Source organism: Athene noctua, chromosome 1 (assembly GCF_965140245.1).
Source record: "Athene noctua chromosome 1, bAthNoc1.hap1.1, whole genome shotgun sequence".
Lineage (NCBI taxonomy): Eukaryota > Metazoa > Chordata > Aves > Strigiformes > Strigidae > Athene > Athene noctua.
This window is the reverse complement of record NC_134037.1, coordinates 143,334,025-143,353,031: the sequence shown is the minus strand read 5'-3', so window position 1 is coordinate 143,353,031 and position 19,007 is coordinate 143,334,025. Positions and strand designations below refer to the sequence as shown.

General features: G+C 40.0%; 1 protein-coding gene across 1 annotated transcript; it reads right to left on the bottom strand.

The window, feature by feature from the left end:
• Positions 1-2,504: 2,504 nt before the first annotated feature.
• Positions 2,505-12,763, bottom strand: C1H3orf85 (chromosome 1 C3orf85 homolog). The gene is made up of 4 exons (XM_074900463.1): positions 12,715-12,763; positions 4,716-4,864; positions 4,430-4,515; positions 2,505-2,583 (listed from the first exon to the last, which is right to left on the bottom strand). Exons 1-4 carry the CDS (start codon positions 12,761-12,763, stop codon positions 2,505-2,507), a joined length of 363 nt encoding a protein of 120 aa, XP_074756564.1.
• Positions 12,764-19,007: the final 6,244 nt, after the last annotated feature.

The window sequence follows — 19,007 nt, the reverse complement described above, 5'->3', positions numbered from 1 at the left end:
AGCCCTCTTCTTTAGATTTGCCATTGTTAGGGTACTGCATGTGTATCTGTGCTCTGTAGAAGCAAGGAGATAAAACCTGTAGGTGGCAACAGGAAGATGTGTGGGAAAAGGCAGTAAAGAAGGGTTCAAAGTTACTTGTGGTAAAGTGCTGAAACAGTATGGCAAGCTAAATAAGGGGAGCAAATTCACAGGGTAAATATTTTTCCAGGTTATTAATACATGTAGAGGAAGGAGTTTAACGTTCAAATGCCTGTGAAAGCCATTTGCTCATTGTCATGAGTGGCATGTATTTTGATAACATGAAATAAGCACCTCATCTGCCACCGCTACTCATGCATGCACAATTCTTCCCATTTAATTCAGCAAGACTAATTATCTGAATTAGTGACATTAGCTTGAAGCTATGGCTTTGCAGACTGAGGCTCTGGCTTTCAGAACCACTTCTTTAAAGGAATTAGTCATGTCTAAGTACAACAGAACTGTCAAATTGCATCCCCTGGCTTTGTCTGACGTTTTGGTTGCAAAGCTGGTCTTATGCAAGACTGTCCTCATGACAACAGACTTAAGGCAGTGGTTATTCTAGTTTTATGGCTCTGACAATCATAAAATGGCTCATAAAGGTTGGGTAGTTACCTCACAAGCTGATAGCAGCTGAGGTAAGATGCACTCCGTTTTAACTTCCACCTCATTGGTGGACTTTGTGATCCACGCTCCAGGGATGCCTGTTGTCCGTTTGCAAATCAGCTCCTGAACTAACTCTCATTTTTGTTTAAGTTACCATGCAGGCATGAAAACTGCAACTAATTCTCAAACAGATCCCAAACCCCTGCCTTGGCAGCAATAACATCAATTAGAGAGGCAGGGCTGAAAACAGCAGCACTTCAGGAACTGATGCCCATGTGGATTGGGTATTGCTGCCTGTGGAGCAGAAATATCTCTGGGACCAGCAAGGTGCACAGCTGGAGGAAGCGGTCCTTTGATTTTCACTTTATATCCGTTTAAAATAAAAGGCAATGTTTATCCTTACAGTCCTTTTTTTGCTATAAATTGAAGAGTTTCAGTAACAACTCTGTTATGCCTGCATCATTACTGAGGGAAATACTGGAATGTTTAGGATTCGGAGCACTCGCTTATCCCACGTCAAGCAGCACAGGGAAGAGGGACAGAAGGACACAGGCCAGGACTGTGTTTAACTAGTGAGGTCTTTTAGGCTATACATCACTTGTCACCCCCTATCTTTGAATGAACTGTTCATAATTAAGTAGTGTGACTGAAGATATGAAATTCTACATGGCAAATACTGAACCTGCACCTCATTTACCTCTTTCAAGCGTTTAACGAATTTTCAGCTTCAGCTAATGAATAGGGGCAATTTCAGGACCATTGTTCTATGCAGGAAAATTAATAACAGCCTAAGGAGAGTTTCATACCTAGAAGCATGGTAGAGATTGCCAAAATGCCAAAATACGCATTTCTTTTTGGAAGATCCAATATTACCTTTGAATTCATTCCAGTCAGTATACAGTCCATATTCACAAAGAACCCCAAAGGCACAACACACAGAACCTCCTCTTTGGGTGAGCAAATACTGCCTCCATGCACCTAGCCTACCCTTAAGGTTACCATATATTTTGGTTTCCCCAACAGGTCCTCTTTGTCCATGCAGAAATTTTGAACAGGGTTGAAAGCTTTTAATTGCTAGCAGTACATTAATACCACATAAAAGAAATGTGGAAGCCCAATCCTTTCTTACAATAAGATATAAATGAAATAACATATATAGTAATGGATACAAATATGGAGACTTTCAGACTCAAGAACTTGGCATAAGGAGCATTTTATCATTACCACTTTTATTAGAAAATGACCTGTGAATAAGTGTTTCCACCTCTCCTACTTCCATGGAGTAAGAAAAAGCAAACCACAGCGGTAGCTGTGGCTTCAGTTGATTTTGGTACTCCAGACCAAGAAGTTTAAATGCAGAAAGCATACACATGATATGGATGTATACTATAATATCTACTAATTTGACTCCAGTACTTTAAAAAATGGAAAGGCACTTGAAGTGCAGAAGTATACTCCTCCAAACCTGAAGCAAATGTACTCTGTTTCTCTTACCCTCCCAGAGTGACTGATTTCCGTTTCTTAACTGCCTCTCAGAAATGTAGCTAAAATAAAATAGTGAGAAAGAAAAATGTGGGGTTTAGTCATAGAAGCATGAATGTACATTTAAAAACAAATATTTAGTCAAAATAAGAGTTTTACCTGAAAACACAGGGTTTTTTAACCTTAATCTGCTTGCCTTGTCTTCAACTTCTTATTCAGTTTACCATGACTTACATCTCACTTCTACTTATGAATATAAAATATTCTATATTGAGAGAATTAGCATGTTAATTTTGGTTTTAGACAGTGGGATGAGATAAAGTAATCTTATCAGATACATAATGGCAAATACATAACATGCCATATCCTAACAAAGCCAGACACAAGATGTGTAGGATTTAATAGCTCATCCTTGTCTGTTGCTGGAGGTGAGTCCCAGACTGCTGCAGCATGTCCATGTATGATCTGATGTTGTCACTAGAAAAGATGGAATAAATTGCTTTTAGGAAAATTTTGCAAACTTAACTTAAAGATCCTGTTGGCAGCTCTGGTCTTCAGACTTCCAAGCTTTTGCAAATGTTTTCTTCTGGAAGTATGGCCCCTGAACCAGATCCCTGAATATGTTATATAGGCTTGCTTTTCTTGGCCATCTCAGAAATATCACTAATCATGAACAGTAAGGTTGAAATTCATTGTTTCACTTTATCCATAACAGTTTTTGTAACTTCTAGCTTGATGTCTTTTCTACTATATGCCTTCATAAAAACTCTGGATGTTAATTTCTGTCATATTAACATTGGGAAGTTTATTTCAGTCTAGGAGTTAACCGGCCTTGCTCTGAAATCATAAACATGCTTCAGTGGGAGTGCCTATAAAAGTGTTTCTGTAAACTAGCTTTAATCCTGTCATACGACAATCATAAGGATTATCATTCTGGAGGCATAACTCATCTTGCAGTATGCCTGGCAGCTGTCAGGATCACAGTCTTCAGACATGTGTATTGGACAGCTAATAATTAGATGCAGTTAGGCATTTTCTATCTGAATAATTTTTTCTGATGGAAAAGACAGGGTGGGTTTTTTCCAGATAATTGAGTAAAGTGTCTTCAGGTAACTTCATATTTGTCATAGGGCAGAAGTGATGGCTGCTAACCAAGAAAGCTGTTGCACATATCAGTATTAGAAATTGTGAGAGAATATCTTGGTCCCTTCTTCCAGTTGCCCAAGGGCACTGGCTAAAGGCTTGGCAGTAGGGTGGGGAAATCATGAGTTTTAGTTATTCTCTTCTACTTTGCTTCTGTTCAGAGTGAGTGAAACTGGCATCACCTTTCAGGTGGAACAGTCCTAGATGTCTCAATCCAAGATTCTCCAAACCAAATTCTTATCTTATAAAAAAGTGCTTTTCAAAACCTGCATTTCAAAATTAAATTTTGTGCTCACTTTCAAAAAGAAAGCTACTCTTAAGTCAATAAAATTCAAAGCATGTTCAATTCAAAGTATATTATGAGAAGAAGTATACCCATTTTCCTACTGGTGGTTACAGTAGACTGATCAGATTGCTATGTCTTAGTAATTATTTTAAGCACTGAAACTTGAAGTTGTATGAGTTTAGTTCTACCCACTCCTGTCCGTTCCAAAGGACTGAAGTATCTTCATATGAAAAGTGTTTTGCAGGAATAGTGTGTGTATTCTGCATTGTGCTTGTCAAACTGAATAATTTAGCGATTGTTTCCTAAATTTGACAAAATGATGTCCCAAAAACATGTACATTTTAGCACAGTCCTAAACAATTTCTCTATGACAATTTGAGACACTTCATTTCACATTCTTGTGTGCTGATCTATAAATACTGGTTTTACCAACTGCTATGCCTCATTCTCTGTTTTGTTCTACTGAGGTTTTATTCTACACTGAATACAGTTTTGTTACTGAAATAGATGGTGGGTTTTTATCTTTTATTTTTCTCCTCAGGAATTGCTTTCTGTCTGCTTTTGAAATCAAATGTGTAGTATATATTGCTGCAGTTTAGATTCTGTGGACTTTTAAAAATATATATATATTCCTTAAGTTTTTAATGAATTCTTTCAAAGCATACTTTAAAAAGAACTTGCCACAACAAAATCACCACATTTAAGTAACTATAAAACTTGGACAGTCAAAAAAAAAATTTAATTTTTCAAGATGTCTCTTTATAATTGGGTTTGTTAATGTGTCCAGTTATGTCACTAGGACCCAATTGCCAGCACTCTTATATTGGTCAGTTTTACTTAAGTACATGCATGCCTACCGAGTCTATGAAATGTTCTGTTGAGAAACCATCATACCTGGCAACTGAAGGTTCAAAAGCAAAAGAACCCAAATCCATGTAGTATTGTGCGGTGTTTCTCAAAGCTGTCCATGATTCACTAACCTGAAGTAGACCAAAACAGAAAAGAATATTCTGAGCTTTAATACCGAATAAATACAATGTGTGACTATTGAGCAACTTTGCCTGCACTGATAAATAGGACAGATTTCTTCCCTTGCCCCAAAGGGTTACTGTTATGTGTTAATCCCAGACCTGTACTTTCTTTTTTTCAGTAGATGCTTCAGGGTGATGGAAGAAAATACCTGTTCAGCCACGGTGTATCCCCAAGCATTCTGGCTGCTGCTTGGGTCCCAATAGTTCTGAGAATATGGTATCTGTCGTTTAAGTCGTATAAATTGATTTGCTGATTCTTCTGTCAGAAAAGGTGCTCCAAGGACACCTGAAATGGAAGCTGACAAATATTTGTAATAGCAGAATAATAATTTAGAATGTGCACTTCAGAAAACATATTTATACCCAAGGAGCGTGTCTTTGGATCTGTAGATTATTTAACAGAAATCGAAGATGGTCCTTCCTCAGATCTTCAGAAAGACTTTTTTTGTAAGCCTGAAGTGATGAAGTAATGAAACAGCTGCTATAAATAATTATTTTTGCTGTTGGATCCAAAATAAACAAAGTTACAATCAAATTAAAGCACTAAATATTTTTAATACGAGATTTTGTGACTGAAAAGAACCTTAGACTGGAATTGTACAGGTCTCAGGTGTGCTGAGGAGCCTAAAGGGGTTTTTTTAAAAAGCGTAAGCCTACCTATGAAGTTAACTATGCCTTCTAAACTTCCAGGTTTAGATGTAGTAGCAGCATAGAAATTGCATGCATGGCAATTATTCTATGAGCAAGATATTGCACTTCTAATCTTGTTATGACATTGCTTTAGACAGCTTTTGAGGTCATCCCAGATGCAAAAGTACTTCTTGCAGATCTTCTTGAAATAACCGTTCTGCCCAAGAAAAAGGACTGAATTCTTCATTAACTTTGTATGAAAGACCCTGACATAGGAAAAGTCTTTTCTTTTTAGTCTCTAGTGTTTGAGACATAAATTTATTCGGGGCTAAACTGGTCTGAAACAGCCTGTCAGTTCAAATCATACAATTTTTAGTGAACTGCTGATTAAGTTGAAACTCAGATACGTAAGCCAAGCTAAGGCCAGTGTCTTTAAACAACTGTGCTCCAATTCAGTGAAGTGGATTTAAATGGACACTTGAGTGTGACCTGCACATATCTGGTATAGATGGGCCAAGAACTTGAACCCTTGTCTATTGTGTCTTACATTGGGAGCTTAGCAGGGCAAGCTGTTGCCTCACTGACAGCTCTCCAATGCCCTTATTCCTGAATTTATCGGAGGAGAAATCTAGCTGAGGATGTCAAATATTTGCTTTCATGCACAAAGTTCAAGTGAATCCAGTTCACTTGCTATTATTGCTAGCTTTGCTGATCATCCTCAATATAGCAGCTCTTAAGTTTTTTAACAGAAAATGTACAGAGTGTATATAGGTAGAAGATAAGTTAGAGTATTTGCTACTCCTTTTCACTTGGTTTCTTCTCAAAGCCAAACAGTGCTTGAAAAGAAGGTGAGAAAATGCTTGATTATACAGTAACAAAAAAAAAGAAGTGAAGGTGGTTCTCATCTTCACTCTTAACAAAGACATCAAGTAGTATTTTAGAAAATTTACTTAGCAAGCAAGTCCCAGTAATTCAGTTCTACTTTGGTTTCTTCAGATGCCAAGTTACTATAACCAGAAACTGGAGGCAGAAATTTTGGGGTAGGGAGTTTTCAAGGAATACCATCTTTAAAAATGTTAACAACTCAATGGAAAAACCTAAGTTCAGACATTTGGTGTGAAGACTTGTTGTGCGAACTGCTCTCTCCCTTAGGGAACTGAGGAATAGCTATTTCTGTACTTCAGAAAACAAGTAAGATTTTTGGCTTGGGGAGAAAAAAAAAAATAAATTCTTGCATTTGTCTGTTAAGGTGCCACACTTCTGTTCCAGAGCTGCAAAAGATAAAACTAAGCTCGTACCAAATTTCATTATTCCTCTGGCAATTTACTATTTTCTAGTAGGGGGAAAAAAAAAAAAAATCTATAAGCTGTTAACTTCTCTTTAGTGAATTTGGGTTTTTTTTGGTATTAAATATTTTGTAAGCTCATGATTACATTTCTGGACTGAGATAACTGGGATCAGAAATTGGCTCACTAACAGGCTTCACTTTTCTTTATATGTATATATAGTTAGTAAGGGCCATTAAACATTAAATTTTATCAACAATATGTGCTTTGGCCTTCCAGCTTCATGGTAAGCTAGAAAAAAAAGATCATTATGGAGATCTGCTTTTTGTGTTTATTTTCCCCATTGCCCACATCTTCAAAAAAAAGAGCTTGCTGTTCTTCTGGTGGGACAGTGAGGTGGTGTCTTGGCTACTGTGGTGCAGAGTTCTGCATCTTAAGGGTATTAACTTTCAATTTTTAATATACAGTCTGCTCTGGCTGCACCTGTATCCAGTGAGCAATGCCATCCCTAATCATACTGAATATTCACTTTGATTAAAATGTACTTGCCTACACCAAGGGGAGGCAGGGGTGTCAGCTCTGCTCTTGGCTTCTTTTGTCACTGTTGACACCTGGTTCTTGTTCTTTTCTAGCTACTATCTCAAATCCTTCCACCCCTCACCTTTAGCACTTAGGAGCCATCTCTGCAGGGTTTTTCTCTAGCTGCTGGGACACTCCAAAGATGCTTAAGTACCAGAAGAAAATCAGGTAAGTGCCTTTCTATTCAAGCTAATCCTTCAGGTTTAGCTCATTCTCTCTTCATATCACTGTAAGGACCGTTATATGTCTCTGAACGGGGCAAACTTCACCTCCAGAAAAAGTCCAGTGAAACCATTTCTAGTGAAACCAGAAATAGTCCTGTTGGTCTTTCGCTGGGACTACACAGACAAGCCAGAGGTTGCGTATTTGCTTGTGCTCTGACAGAGCTCAGAGAAAGCAAGGTCTTAAAGCTCTAATGTACGCCTGGGGGCATCAGAACAGATGCCTCCATCTGAGTAGCCCCTATACAGTGTATAGTCTTCAGCAAATAACCTGCATTTTACCACAATTGAAGTTTTTCAGACTGGGTGTAATTTTTCCCACCTTTTGAATGGCTTATTAAAAGATTCTGGAAGAGTTTGTTGCTCAGGTAGGTGTTTTATAAACACAGACTATTCCTGAAGGACTGCAGCTCTCCATCTTGCGGAAGACTAGCACAGTAACCAGGAGAACAGAGTTTCAGAGCACCTGGGCATGAGACTAGAGGAAGCTAGGAGCAGGTGGGTAATGTTAATGGTAGGGCTTACAATGCATAAAGTTGAGCTGAAAAAGGTGAAGAATTGCAAATTGTGGTGAAACAAAGTTAACTCACTCTGAAGAGCAGAGCAGTCAGACATATTGTTCGTTGTTTTTATTCAATACTGGTTTTCCGCTTTTCTCCTAAATAAATATGTTATTTGAAAAGCACATTTAGGGTTTAATGGCCCAAAGGAAAACTAGGAGGAATGTGTGTGGGGAGTGAGCTATTGCAGGGGCTGTATCAGCTGTTACCAGTTAAGAGTGTTTCCTTTCATCATGTCTTGAAGATTCACTTAATGTTCTCATATGAAAAGTAAATTGTAGAAAAAATTGGCTGGTTTTAGCAAGCAGATGCTTAGCTCGTGTAATTATTGCCTTCAGGTAGTTTTGTCTATCCTGTACACCTAAATAGATTGTCCAGAGGGAAAACTATTAGTAATCGTTACTGCTGTGGTGCCTTCTGAGCATCTCATTTTGGATTAATGTGAACTGGTATAAGACTAAACTTGAGAGAGAGGAGACAGTGGCAGAACCTTGTCATCTTTGCCAAAATAGGAAATGTGTACCTAATCGAGCACTGACTATAAAAAACAAAACAAAACCAAACCACCTGATTATGAAAAAGATGTATCAAATGGCTTGAAATGTCAAGGTAATAATCAAAAAATAATATAGTATACCAAGGAAACTGCACTTAAAATATAAAGTCAACCTGCATAGATTTTTGAATTATTGTGCCTTAAAATCTCTTCATACTAGACTCAAATGGAAGCTTAACTCTATTGTGCAAGGATAGATTTCTAGAAAACAAGATATTTAGCTGGGTGAAACTGCAAAGTCTTCCCAGGAAGACATCTTTTTCTATCAGCTGAATGTGCAGTTATCCACTTCATCACGCAATCAAAAAGGTGAGTATGGGATTAAATTTTGACACCTTTGCCTGCTAAGGCACCCATTTAATTGATAAGCTTTTTCTTCTTAAAAAGTAAGCAGTACGAGACATTATGTGCTTAGTAGTCTTTGGGGAAAGCAGGCAAGCCACCATTTGCATGTCTAATGCTAGAGTTAAATGATAAACAGAGAAACCTTTGAACTTCAGTATAGGATGTGCTTCCCCCCCCCACACACCCAGGAACCCAGGGAGCCTTTTTTTATCTAATTCAACAATATTGTGAAAGTGGTGATGAGCAATCTTGAGCCTTGAGACCAAAATTTATACCTGGTGTGCATATGCCACAGGGAAAAGTGGTTTATGTTTCATTTGCTGTGATATTTACAAAAAAAATGACAATTACTTAGCAACACTTCAGTCACTCTCTGTGCACATTGTCATATAAACTGGAGCTATTTGTTTCTCTCCCTAGTTTCTGAAGACTATTGCAAGTTTCTGACAACCTGAAAACCTATTGCTGAAATTATTTATATCAATGGAATTTAAATGTCAGAAGTTGGTGATTGCTCTGACTCCTTTCCTTTTAATCTAAAAACTCATCTTATTATCAGCTTTGCTGATTGTCTGGTCAAAATGTGAGCTCAGAGGGGTAAGACTGTCAGTCTTATCAGCACTTTAGGACAGAGCTTGGACAGAGGCTAAACTTGGACAGAGCTAAACTTCAACCTTGGACACTTTAACCTTGCTGAGGTGGCTGGTGCTGACGTGTTGGGAACTTTGAAAAAGTAAATCATATCCTGCAGCTCAGGTGTGTTTCTTAACGTTAGAAATGAGCCAGAATGAACACACACCCCCTCCATGCTTCAGCTGACTTTCTAAATATAGCAAAAATTCACAAAAGACCCCAGGATTCAGTCTGAGGATTCGGAATACCACAGGGCAACAGTGCAAGCACTGAAAGAATAGTGTGGGGTTTGCTCTTCACTAAAGTATTTCTCTAGGTTATGTGGTACTACATGGAAATCAAGATGTGGTTATCTGTCAGTAATTTGCATATGTGGGTGTCTTGCAGCAAGGATAGACTTTTGGGTTCTGCAGGCCACCTCTGAGCCATGTGTCACCTTTTCTTGTTTGAAAACTACGATTACATTAAAGTCAAATATCTGCGTATTGCTTTTTCAGATGGTGAAAAAGAAATGTGCATATGCATATATATTGGCTATGTATCCCGAAGTGGTTGGATGGTAACAAGCCTTAAAATAAAATTGAATCAGATTTGCTAATGCCTGTTGACAGCAAAACTTAAAAGTCTCTGATTGTTAAGTGCTACAACACTGTTCATATCCAGTCTGAAATTTACATTTATTTTTAAAGCTTAAAGTACAGTAGTCTCTATTCTTTGACAATTCTTAATTTTACAGCACATGACATGAGCTCTCTGGTTGAGAGGTGAGAGCTCAGTCATTAGCAATTGTTAGAGCTACAGCATCAGGCCTCATTTGCTCATCAGCAAAGGCAGACAGTTTACAGACAATGCAGAATTAGCTATTGAATATATTGTTGGTGTGATGCCAGGGGTCAGGAAAATTGTCAGGTGTGGGTAAATAGCAAGGCAATTTGGCAAAAATCCTAGATAATCCCAGGGAATGAACTCCTTCCCCTGCAGCAAAGTATTAAAAGAAAGCATTGGTCCATTGGTCCTGCTCAGTGGGTCCTGGTGAAGTTTCTTTCCGAAATCCATAGTGGCCATCAGTTTAACCTTGAGTGAATGGGAATATGCCCCAATCAGACACCTGAGAGATTTCAGTAATGATCCCAGTGCCAGGATATCACACTCTTGTACACCATCCCTTGCTGCTGCACTTCGCAGAGGCTAAAGAAAAGGTTCAACTGAGATAGGGAATTTAAAGAATTTTAGTTTGATGGTGCAGAGCTTGCGCCAAGATGAGGGGGCTATACATGAAGACATACCAGGGGCTGACTGTTGCTAAGATATTATCTTCTGGCTCAAACAGAAGCTTCCTATTACCCTTGAAGTAGTACAGAACAGCAATAGATCACCTCAAATCCTAACACTAATTGGCCTTGTGGTTTAGCTAGGAGCTAGGGAACAACTGAGGCTGTGCAGAAGAATGAGGTAAAAAGTTCATCAGCGAGGAAGAGGAGATACTTCATCTGTACGACCCTCGCCCAGGAATTTGCGGCCACCAAAGGAGCTCAACGCGCAGACGCAAGAGGAGGAGACCTAATTACCATGAGAAGCGAGGGGAGGCGGGGAAATATTATGTTTATGTATAAGCATTCTATGAATATGCATTATTTTGTAATATATAAGCAGGACAAGAGCTGCAAGGGGTGCGCATGCTTGTGGAGGAGCGATCCCCCATGCGCCCGGCGCTGAATAAACATACCTACTTTACAACTTAACAGTTGTGGAGTTAGTTTTTCCGCAAGTCACAACAAAGAGCCCAGAAAGCCTATTCCCAGAGATACGCGATGGTTTATTGTGAGGAGTGATATATAGTAGCTGATTTGAGGGTGTGATGAAGAGTCGGGTTCTCATTAGTGAGTCTTACCGCCTGTTTTAATTCACCACCACTTTGATCATTGTTGAAAGAATTCACAATTAATGAAAAACTGAACTGTTTGTGATCAGTTAAGACTTCTTCAAAAATCAGTAACAAATACTTTTTCCTGCTGTTTGATGAAAGGAACCTGGGAAAGAAGGCAAACAAGGCTGTTAAAAAAAGACAGAGACATAAAGGAGAAGAAAGCACAGATAATTTTTCCAAAAGGAGGGCCAGCAGGCTGCTGTGCTCTCAGTTTGGCTCCAGATGACACTGCTTGTGTCATGATGGCCTTCAATGGAAAGGAGATGAGGTTGGGGAAGACAGACAAGTACCCAGGAATAGTCCAAGCTCAGGGGCACAGCGGATCAGGAAGTTTAAATAAGGGGAAAGGAAGGTTTCTAGGTGAGCTCTAAGTTGCAGAACAGAGAAAGACCCTTTCTATCTCCTTCCCTCCCTGCAGAGCCTCACTGCAGCCAAAACTTAGGGTCATATGATAAGGAAGATAATTTGGCCCATAAAAGAGAGAATACCTGACTATGGTCCCAATTCAAAACCCACCTTTTTTATTAATTCATGATTACGCATTGGCTAATTCTGTCTGCTTCGTTTTGCTTTAGCTCTTCACATCATGTGTTTGCTGCCTGTGTGTTGGATCACTCGGATCTAAGAAATGTTTTTAATGCATGCATGTGGATGGAGCATCTTTCTGTGATGTGGGCAATCACCTGAGAAGTCAACAGTTACTTCCTGCTGCCTGGTTTGTTCTAATTTAGTGAAGAATAAATTAATCTCATAGCATGTGCATTACTGATCATTGATCATACCAGTCTGCGCAGCTTTGGGAAAACCAGTCTTTCAGCCTTGCTGATGCTGCAGCCCCACCCCATCCATTCTCACTATGGTCCAAGTTTTACAGGGTGAGTCTTGATTTTAGGTGCCCTGGTTGCCAGGGTGCTGTGAAGGTTCAATGATCAGACAACCTGAGAGCTTTAAAAAAAATCAATCTCCTTAATTCAAATCAGACATCCCAGAAATCACTTGTGAAATAGATCATTTGGGGTCTTTATGCATGTGAAATTGTTTCTTGCAGACAATAAATGTTGAGATCAGAATAATGTTTAGGGAGGATTCCAGAAAAACAGCATTAAGCTCTTTCTACAATTTTAACAGTTCAGGAAATCATCCTGTAGGAATCCCTTTCGGTCAAGAATGCATCCTCACTTCTCATACCTGATGGGCTGAGCAGTAAGAGGTCCAAAAGTAGTCACAAGGAGCAGAATAAAAGACTATTTCAGAAAATTTGCTATGCAGTCTTGTGCTCGCCCACTCTCCCATATGTCCCTGCTGCAGTGATTTCCAGTTAATTCTCTTCCATCAGTGTTTTGCTGGTGGTAACATGGGGGGAGTTTGCCAGCTATTTAACAAACCATGAGACAGAGTGCCAGGCACTTACCTGTAAACAGCAGAGCAGACACCAAAATTTGCAACATTTTCAGAGACATGGTAAATTATCCAGAAAGTGTTTCCTTTGTAAAGTGGAGGCAGTCATACAGTTTTATACTTTGTTATCTTTAGGTTTATAAATCATTTACCAGATACCTGTAAATCGTTGGTGCAGGCAGAGGGCAGGGTACAGTGCTTAGTTCAGATCTGTTCTATATGCCTCTGCATACTTTGAACTTTGCAAGCTGAGCCTCTAATGAGCCTTAATGGCTCATTATTGTGTGGATGTATTAACTTCTCCATAAGCTTTACAACACAAAATAGTGTATTGGGCTTGTTCTATGGCCCTGAACAGACAAGTGTCTATGAGTCAGTCTTTTGCATGATTGTTCTCCCCTCATTGTGGTAATGGGCATGAGCAGTTTATAGTCCAATGCGAATATGAATGGTGAGAAATGGTGTTTGAATCCACCTGTTCTCAGAGCAGTGCCTCAGATACATACAATATATTTTAGCTTGGGCTGAGGAGAATAAATTTATAATAAAACTGACTGAGAAAGCACTAGGGCACATGAGGAGAGAGGGAGTTGCGTTCCTGCCCTGAACCAGGCACAGGTCACAGGGTCTTTCACTGCCTTCTGCTGGTGTCATGACTGTAGTGTGGGACACTGAGTTCATGCTCTCTTACCTTTTCCATCTCTCCAGTTAGGTTTTGTCTTTTTATATACAACTCACTGTCAGTAACAGTTGTCTTACTGCAGACCAGTTTATCTTCATAAGCTCACCTACACTGATGACAACAGACCACAGAAAAGCTAAGCTTTGTCACATGTTGACATAAATTAGCATGCAGTTCACCAGCACAGGCACGTGGGTACTCATGGGTCTTTACATCAAGGTATTAGACCTTGCTGATGTTACAGGTCAGGGACCAGACTCCACGCTGATGGGCAGTAGTACTTTGTTCTTTCATTCACAGTGACAACCATCCAGTCTAGACAGTGGATGGAGCAAAGGTTTGTTGGGAAATAAAAGGACACTTAGTTATGTAATTACAGAGCCTTATAGTTTTTGTCATTACACATTAGTGAGCAGGAGAGGAGACTATTGAACAGCAGGTCTAACAGTGGAATCCTTAACCTTGCAGTAGGTTTCTTCACAACTTCAGTACTATTTTAGCACTGTTCTACAAAAAAAAAATTAACTCCACCTAGCAAATTATGCATGGAGGCAGGTGCTCTACACTCTGCTGCCATGTTAACAACAAATATTAATTTTCCAAACATACAGTCAGCTTCCCCCACCTCTGAGCCACTATGTTAGATATATTTCTGTGCACTAGCATAAAAGGTACGGACTGGGACATTTGCCAATGGATGACACAGATGGCTGTGACAGACAAGCTCTCAAGAACTGTAGATCCCCCAGAAATAAGTTCCAGGAAAGCATCGTACAAGTTATTCTTTTATCTCACAGACTTTTCTGGGACATATTCTCTGGCCTCTTCCACACTTCTTCCTTACATAGATCTGCTTTTCCGAATGCAGTTTCTCTCCCATGGCTTTTTCTTCCTGGTTCCTAGCATAATGTATGGAAGAACATGTTGACATGTCATTTTATATTTATTGCAGTCATCTCTTCTTTAATGTGCAGTCTGCTCATAGAGAAGAGTGATAGAGACATGGCCTAGGCCAGAAGAGACAATAGCAGCCAGTAAGACTTTACTGCTACCTGGGAGCAGATCACAGGGAGTCATGCTGGACTGGCAACACAAACCCAAAACTCCTCCTATCTCATCTTAGAAAGCAAGAGAATGAGATGAGGAAGTTTTTCTTAGGAGCTGAAAAAATAATAAAAACAGGTAGACAGAAGTCACAGATCCCAGCTGACCCTGAGTAGTCCAGGCTCCCAGAACCTAAAAACTCATCCTTGCTCTTGTAATTTCCAAATAAAACCTGTCACGTGCTGGAGAGTATGATTTGTCTATAGACTTTACTGATGAAGCCTTGACTCTGTTATAGGGGGAAGTCCTCACTGAGAGGCACAGAAAGCCTTCTGGTGGGACTATTATATTATATACTATGGGGTATTGCAATGCTTGGACCTAGGCTCTGGGTTCAGAACACAAGGCTTACTCTGCTGAGGAGTGGGACGTTGGTCAGCCAGCTTAGGTGATGATACAAGATCTGGGAAGAATCTAAACTGCAGACAGCATGTCTCCTTGGACATATAGATCCATGACACTTGATCATTCTGCTTTCTTTGTTTCATCCCCTGTCCTGCCACCCTTTCTTCCCTGTCTGATTTTGGTCTTGCTTCAGGGCCCTGCTCTTTCTTGTCTAGCTTGTCCAATTCTGCCTTTTTTCGCTGAGATTTGTCTTGCCTTTTGTTGCATGCTTTGCAATTTCACATAAAATGATGCTATGCCTGTAAAACCCAGATTCTTTACACTGAAGAATTTATAAGTCTCTTATAAGTGTGGCTTCCCAGTGCGATTTCCTTTTCCTCCTCTCATATGTGTCCCGCTTCCCCTATCCACACAGGTATGCAGCTGTCAGGTTCACCCCCTTCCTGCCTCCTACAATGGTCCTGCTATCGCCCAGTCTCACCTCTGCTCAGAATAGCCAGTGTTCTTCCTCAAGCCCTGTAATGTATATTTAGTCTGGGGCTTGCATATGCCCAGCTGGCTCACATACAAAAACTTTTAGGACACAGATGTGTTCCTGGCTGCTCTTTGAGGGCATTATATAGGCAATCTGGATATCACTAAAAACCCATGAAAAGCATGAATGTGTTCATTGAATGTAGAATTTTAGCTGTTAATCACTACCAGATATGTAGGCTGCAATATTTTGGAAGATTTATAACTTGGCCCAATGGCTCAAGTTTTCATATGGAGGAATGAATCATCATAGCATTTTCATATGATGCCCTCCCTCTCTTGTCAAATTTCTATTCCCTACTTTAAAGCACGGAAAGCTTATTCAAAGGAGTTGTCATCAGAATACTCAGTGCAAGTTAAACTTCCACCACACATCCTTGTCTCATTTGCAGAAATAGCTGAGATATTGGCTGAAATGCTTCCAAAAAATTTCAGCCTGAGGGAGACACCTGACATATTTTTTAAAAAATAAAAAATAAGACCAAATGATAAAAGTTTAACTGAGTTACAGGTAAGTGAAAGTAGGATTATATGAAGGGACATTTCAGGCAATCTTCAGTGGTACCAGCTTTATCAATAAGGTGTAAGGAAGGCTTCAAAGAGCAGAACTCTAAGTTAGAGAAAGATCAGAACACTCTTCCTTTTACATTTCATAATCTTAGACAGTAAATCACCATCTCAGGGGAAAGATGTGTGTTCTTTCCCTACCAGTATCAATTTTTTTCTTTGTCTTGAAAAAGGGTAAAACCCCAGAACTGTAGCTGATTATAGATGAAAGAGTTTTAGCAAGAAAAGGAAGAAAAGAGGTTGGGCTGATCTTAAAAACATCCTGGGGAAGACTGACCACTGGCTATACAGTGAGGCTTCTGTCTCCTTGAATAGTTTTTCAATGCATTTTTCACTAGTGAAATAGTTATAAAATGGCTAGATTTGTAATATATCATTTATATCACAATAAAATATTTGTGATGGGGGAGCTGAATATCCTTAAGATTGATTGTTGCTTCAAGTTCATTGAAATCAGCTAACATATAAAGTTATTGGGAGGGAGAAAACAGGTAGCAAATCATATACATAGCCTGGGTTAAGGAACACAAAGGAAGATAAAGTTGAACAATTTGAGCTGGAAAATCCACATTCTTTTTCTTCCTTGGCACCTGCTTTACACCTGCATGTGCGTCTCACAGCAGGAAGCTTAGTTCTTTTGGTCCACTTTTGCCATCTCAATATAATGTTAATCTCTCAGACTTTGTAAACTGCTGTGTAACTGTTGAAAAATGTAATTTTCTAGTGTATTTAATATCAAACTCCTCATTTGTACCAGCTTGTCTAACATTTACCAGTTCTGTTTGTTCATGTCTAAGACATCTTTGACTATACCAGTGTTGAACTTTATTTTTTAAGTATCTGAAAAACACCTGTTGTGTTGCTGTGGTATCTTTCTGCAGTAGAGATGAGACAAGTGCAAAGTAATATTTAAAGGAACATAAAACTATGCAAGATGTGAAAACCTTCTCAAAATAGAGGAAACATGCACAAAAAATTGCACATGAGGGACAATCTACTATCAGGACTCAAAACAGTATGTGTATTAGCAACATAAAGAGCCCACAAGTTTCTTTTACCTTGTCTTGTTACTATCTTTGGTATTGTCTGCCTGATTTAGTCTAGTGAAACAGAGCAAAGAGCCAGTGCAAAGGCAGACTTGAGTGGCCTAAGTGAGGCAGACCTTTTCCAGCAGCTATGCCTTAGGAGCACAGCATAGGCATGTCATACTGGGTGTGCTGGCTTTGACTGGGGTAGAGTTAATTTTCTTTATAGTAGCTAGTCTGGGACTATGTTTTGGATTTGTTCCGAAAACAGTGCTGATAACAGAGGGATGTTTTCGTTATTGTTGAGTGGTGCTTACATAGAGTCAAGGCCTTTTCTGCTTCTCACGCCGCCCCATCAGCAAGTGGGCTGCGGTTGGGCAAGAGGTTGGGAGGGGACACAACCGGGCCAGCTGATCCCGACTGACCGAAGGGATATCCCACACCACATGACATCATACTCAGCATATAAAGCTGGGGGAAGACGAAGGAAGAGGGGGGAAATTTGGAGTGATAGTGTTTGTCTTCCCAAGTCACCAGTCACCATTACATGTGCTGGAGCCCTGCTTTCCTGGAGATGGCTGAACACTTGTCTGCTGATGGGAAGTGGTGAATGAATTCCTTGGTTTGCTTTGCTTGTGTGCAGAGCTTTTATTTTACATAAACAGAGTTTCCTCACTTTTATTCTTCTGATTCTCTCCCCCATCCCACTGAGGGGGGCGAATGGTGAGCAAATGGCTGGGTGGTGTTTAGCTGCCAGGTGGGCTTAAACCACAACACTGGGTTAAACTGGAAGCCTGACGTCCCATGCCTGACTGACCAGCAGCAGAGGTGTCTAGGCAGGGGGCTAAGAAAACAGCAACCATTGCTGTTCCCACCAGCATACCTTCTCTACAACCAGCATGTTGTGGCTAAGGACTTGAAGTCAGAGGCAGTAGCTTAGTGTTTAATGTTTCTTGATAGAGTCTCAATGCCTTGATTTTGTAACTAGTTTTAAAATCCATAGCTGAACTAGGTGCTATGTTGAACCCTGCACCTCACAATTATTTGGGTTAAATTTCTTCTGTTACTTTGGTCTCATGGGGGCATCCTGGCTACATAATTCTGCATGCTGTTTCTTACCTGATGGAGAGGCAGGAAGGCTAAATCTGGAGCTGTTTGCAGTGTGGATGCTGCTGCAGTTCAATAGAAAAGACGATCCTTGGATGGAGTTTTGAGAAAGTACTGGGGGATTTTCGGTGCTTTGGGTCAGTCACTGATTCCAGTTACTGTTTTATATATTCTACTCTTCTGCCTCCGAGTAGTGCAAATCTTGGAAGACACCTGCCATCAGCCTGGCACTGAGGGTGTGTATCCACATGTGGCATAGGGGCAGCATTTTGGTTCCACCCACAGTAGGCAATGCAGGGGACGATGCCTCTCCAAAGTCTCAACCAATGCCCTAGGATGGTTAAGTCCATTCTGCTGATAATATTATATCAGCATAGTACTATAAAATTTTCCTCCTAATAGGAATTCATTATCCTCTATTTTTCCAAGACTATGGTGTAAAGGCAATTTGTATACATCTGCATGCAGTGGAATTGAGCTAAGACCTACAGGGAGGTATAATGTAAGCAAGTTAACAGGTCTTTTATTGGCCACTACTTCAAATGCCTGGCGTGTTCTGAAGTAAGCCTATTAGCATATGGTGAGGTATTTAGCACAACAGGATTGTGCATTTTACACTTTCTGGCTTGGAGGTGTGCTTTAGTTCAGTTTTTTATTCCAACCAGCTACAGCTTTTGATAAGCCCATGTCTGCCTGTGCCAAACAGCACCACCAGTCCCACCCTGCTGCTCTTGTGCTCAAACACTTTTGTTCTCTTCCCCTTTATGACTCCCAAGGGCACAACTAATTCTCTTTTCACAGGGGAAGAAGGTATGAATGCTTTCACTTGTCATGTTTACCCAGAATCACGCTGTGTAAAACTCTCACCTTTCAATGACACATACTCCTCAGTTTGCCAGTTTCAGGAGTAGGTGCTGGGAATGTCCCTCAGCTCAACCCTGA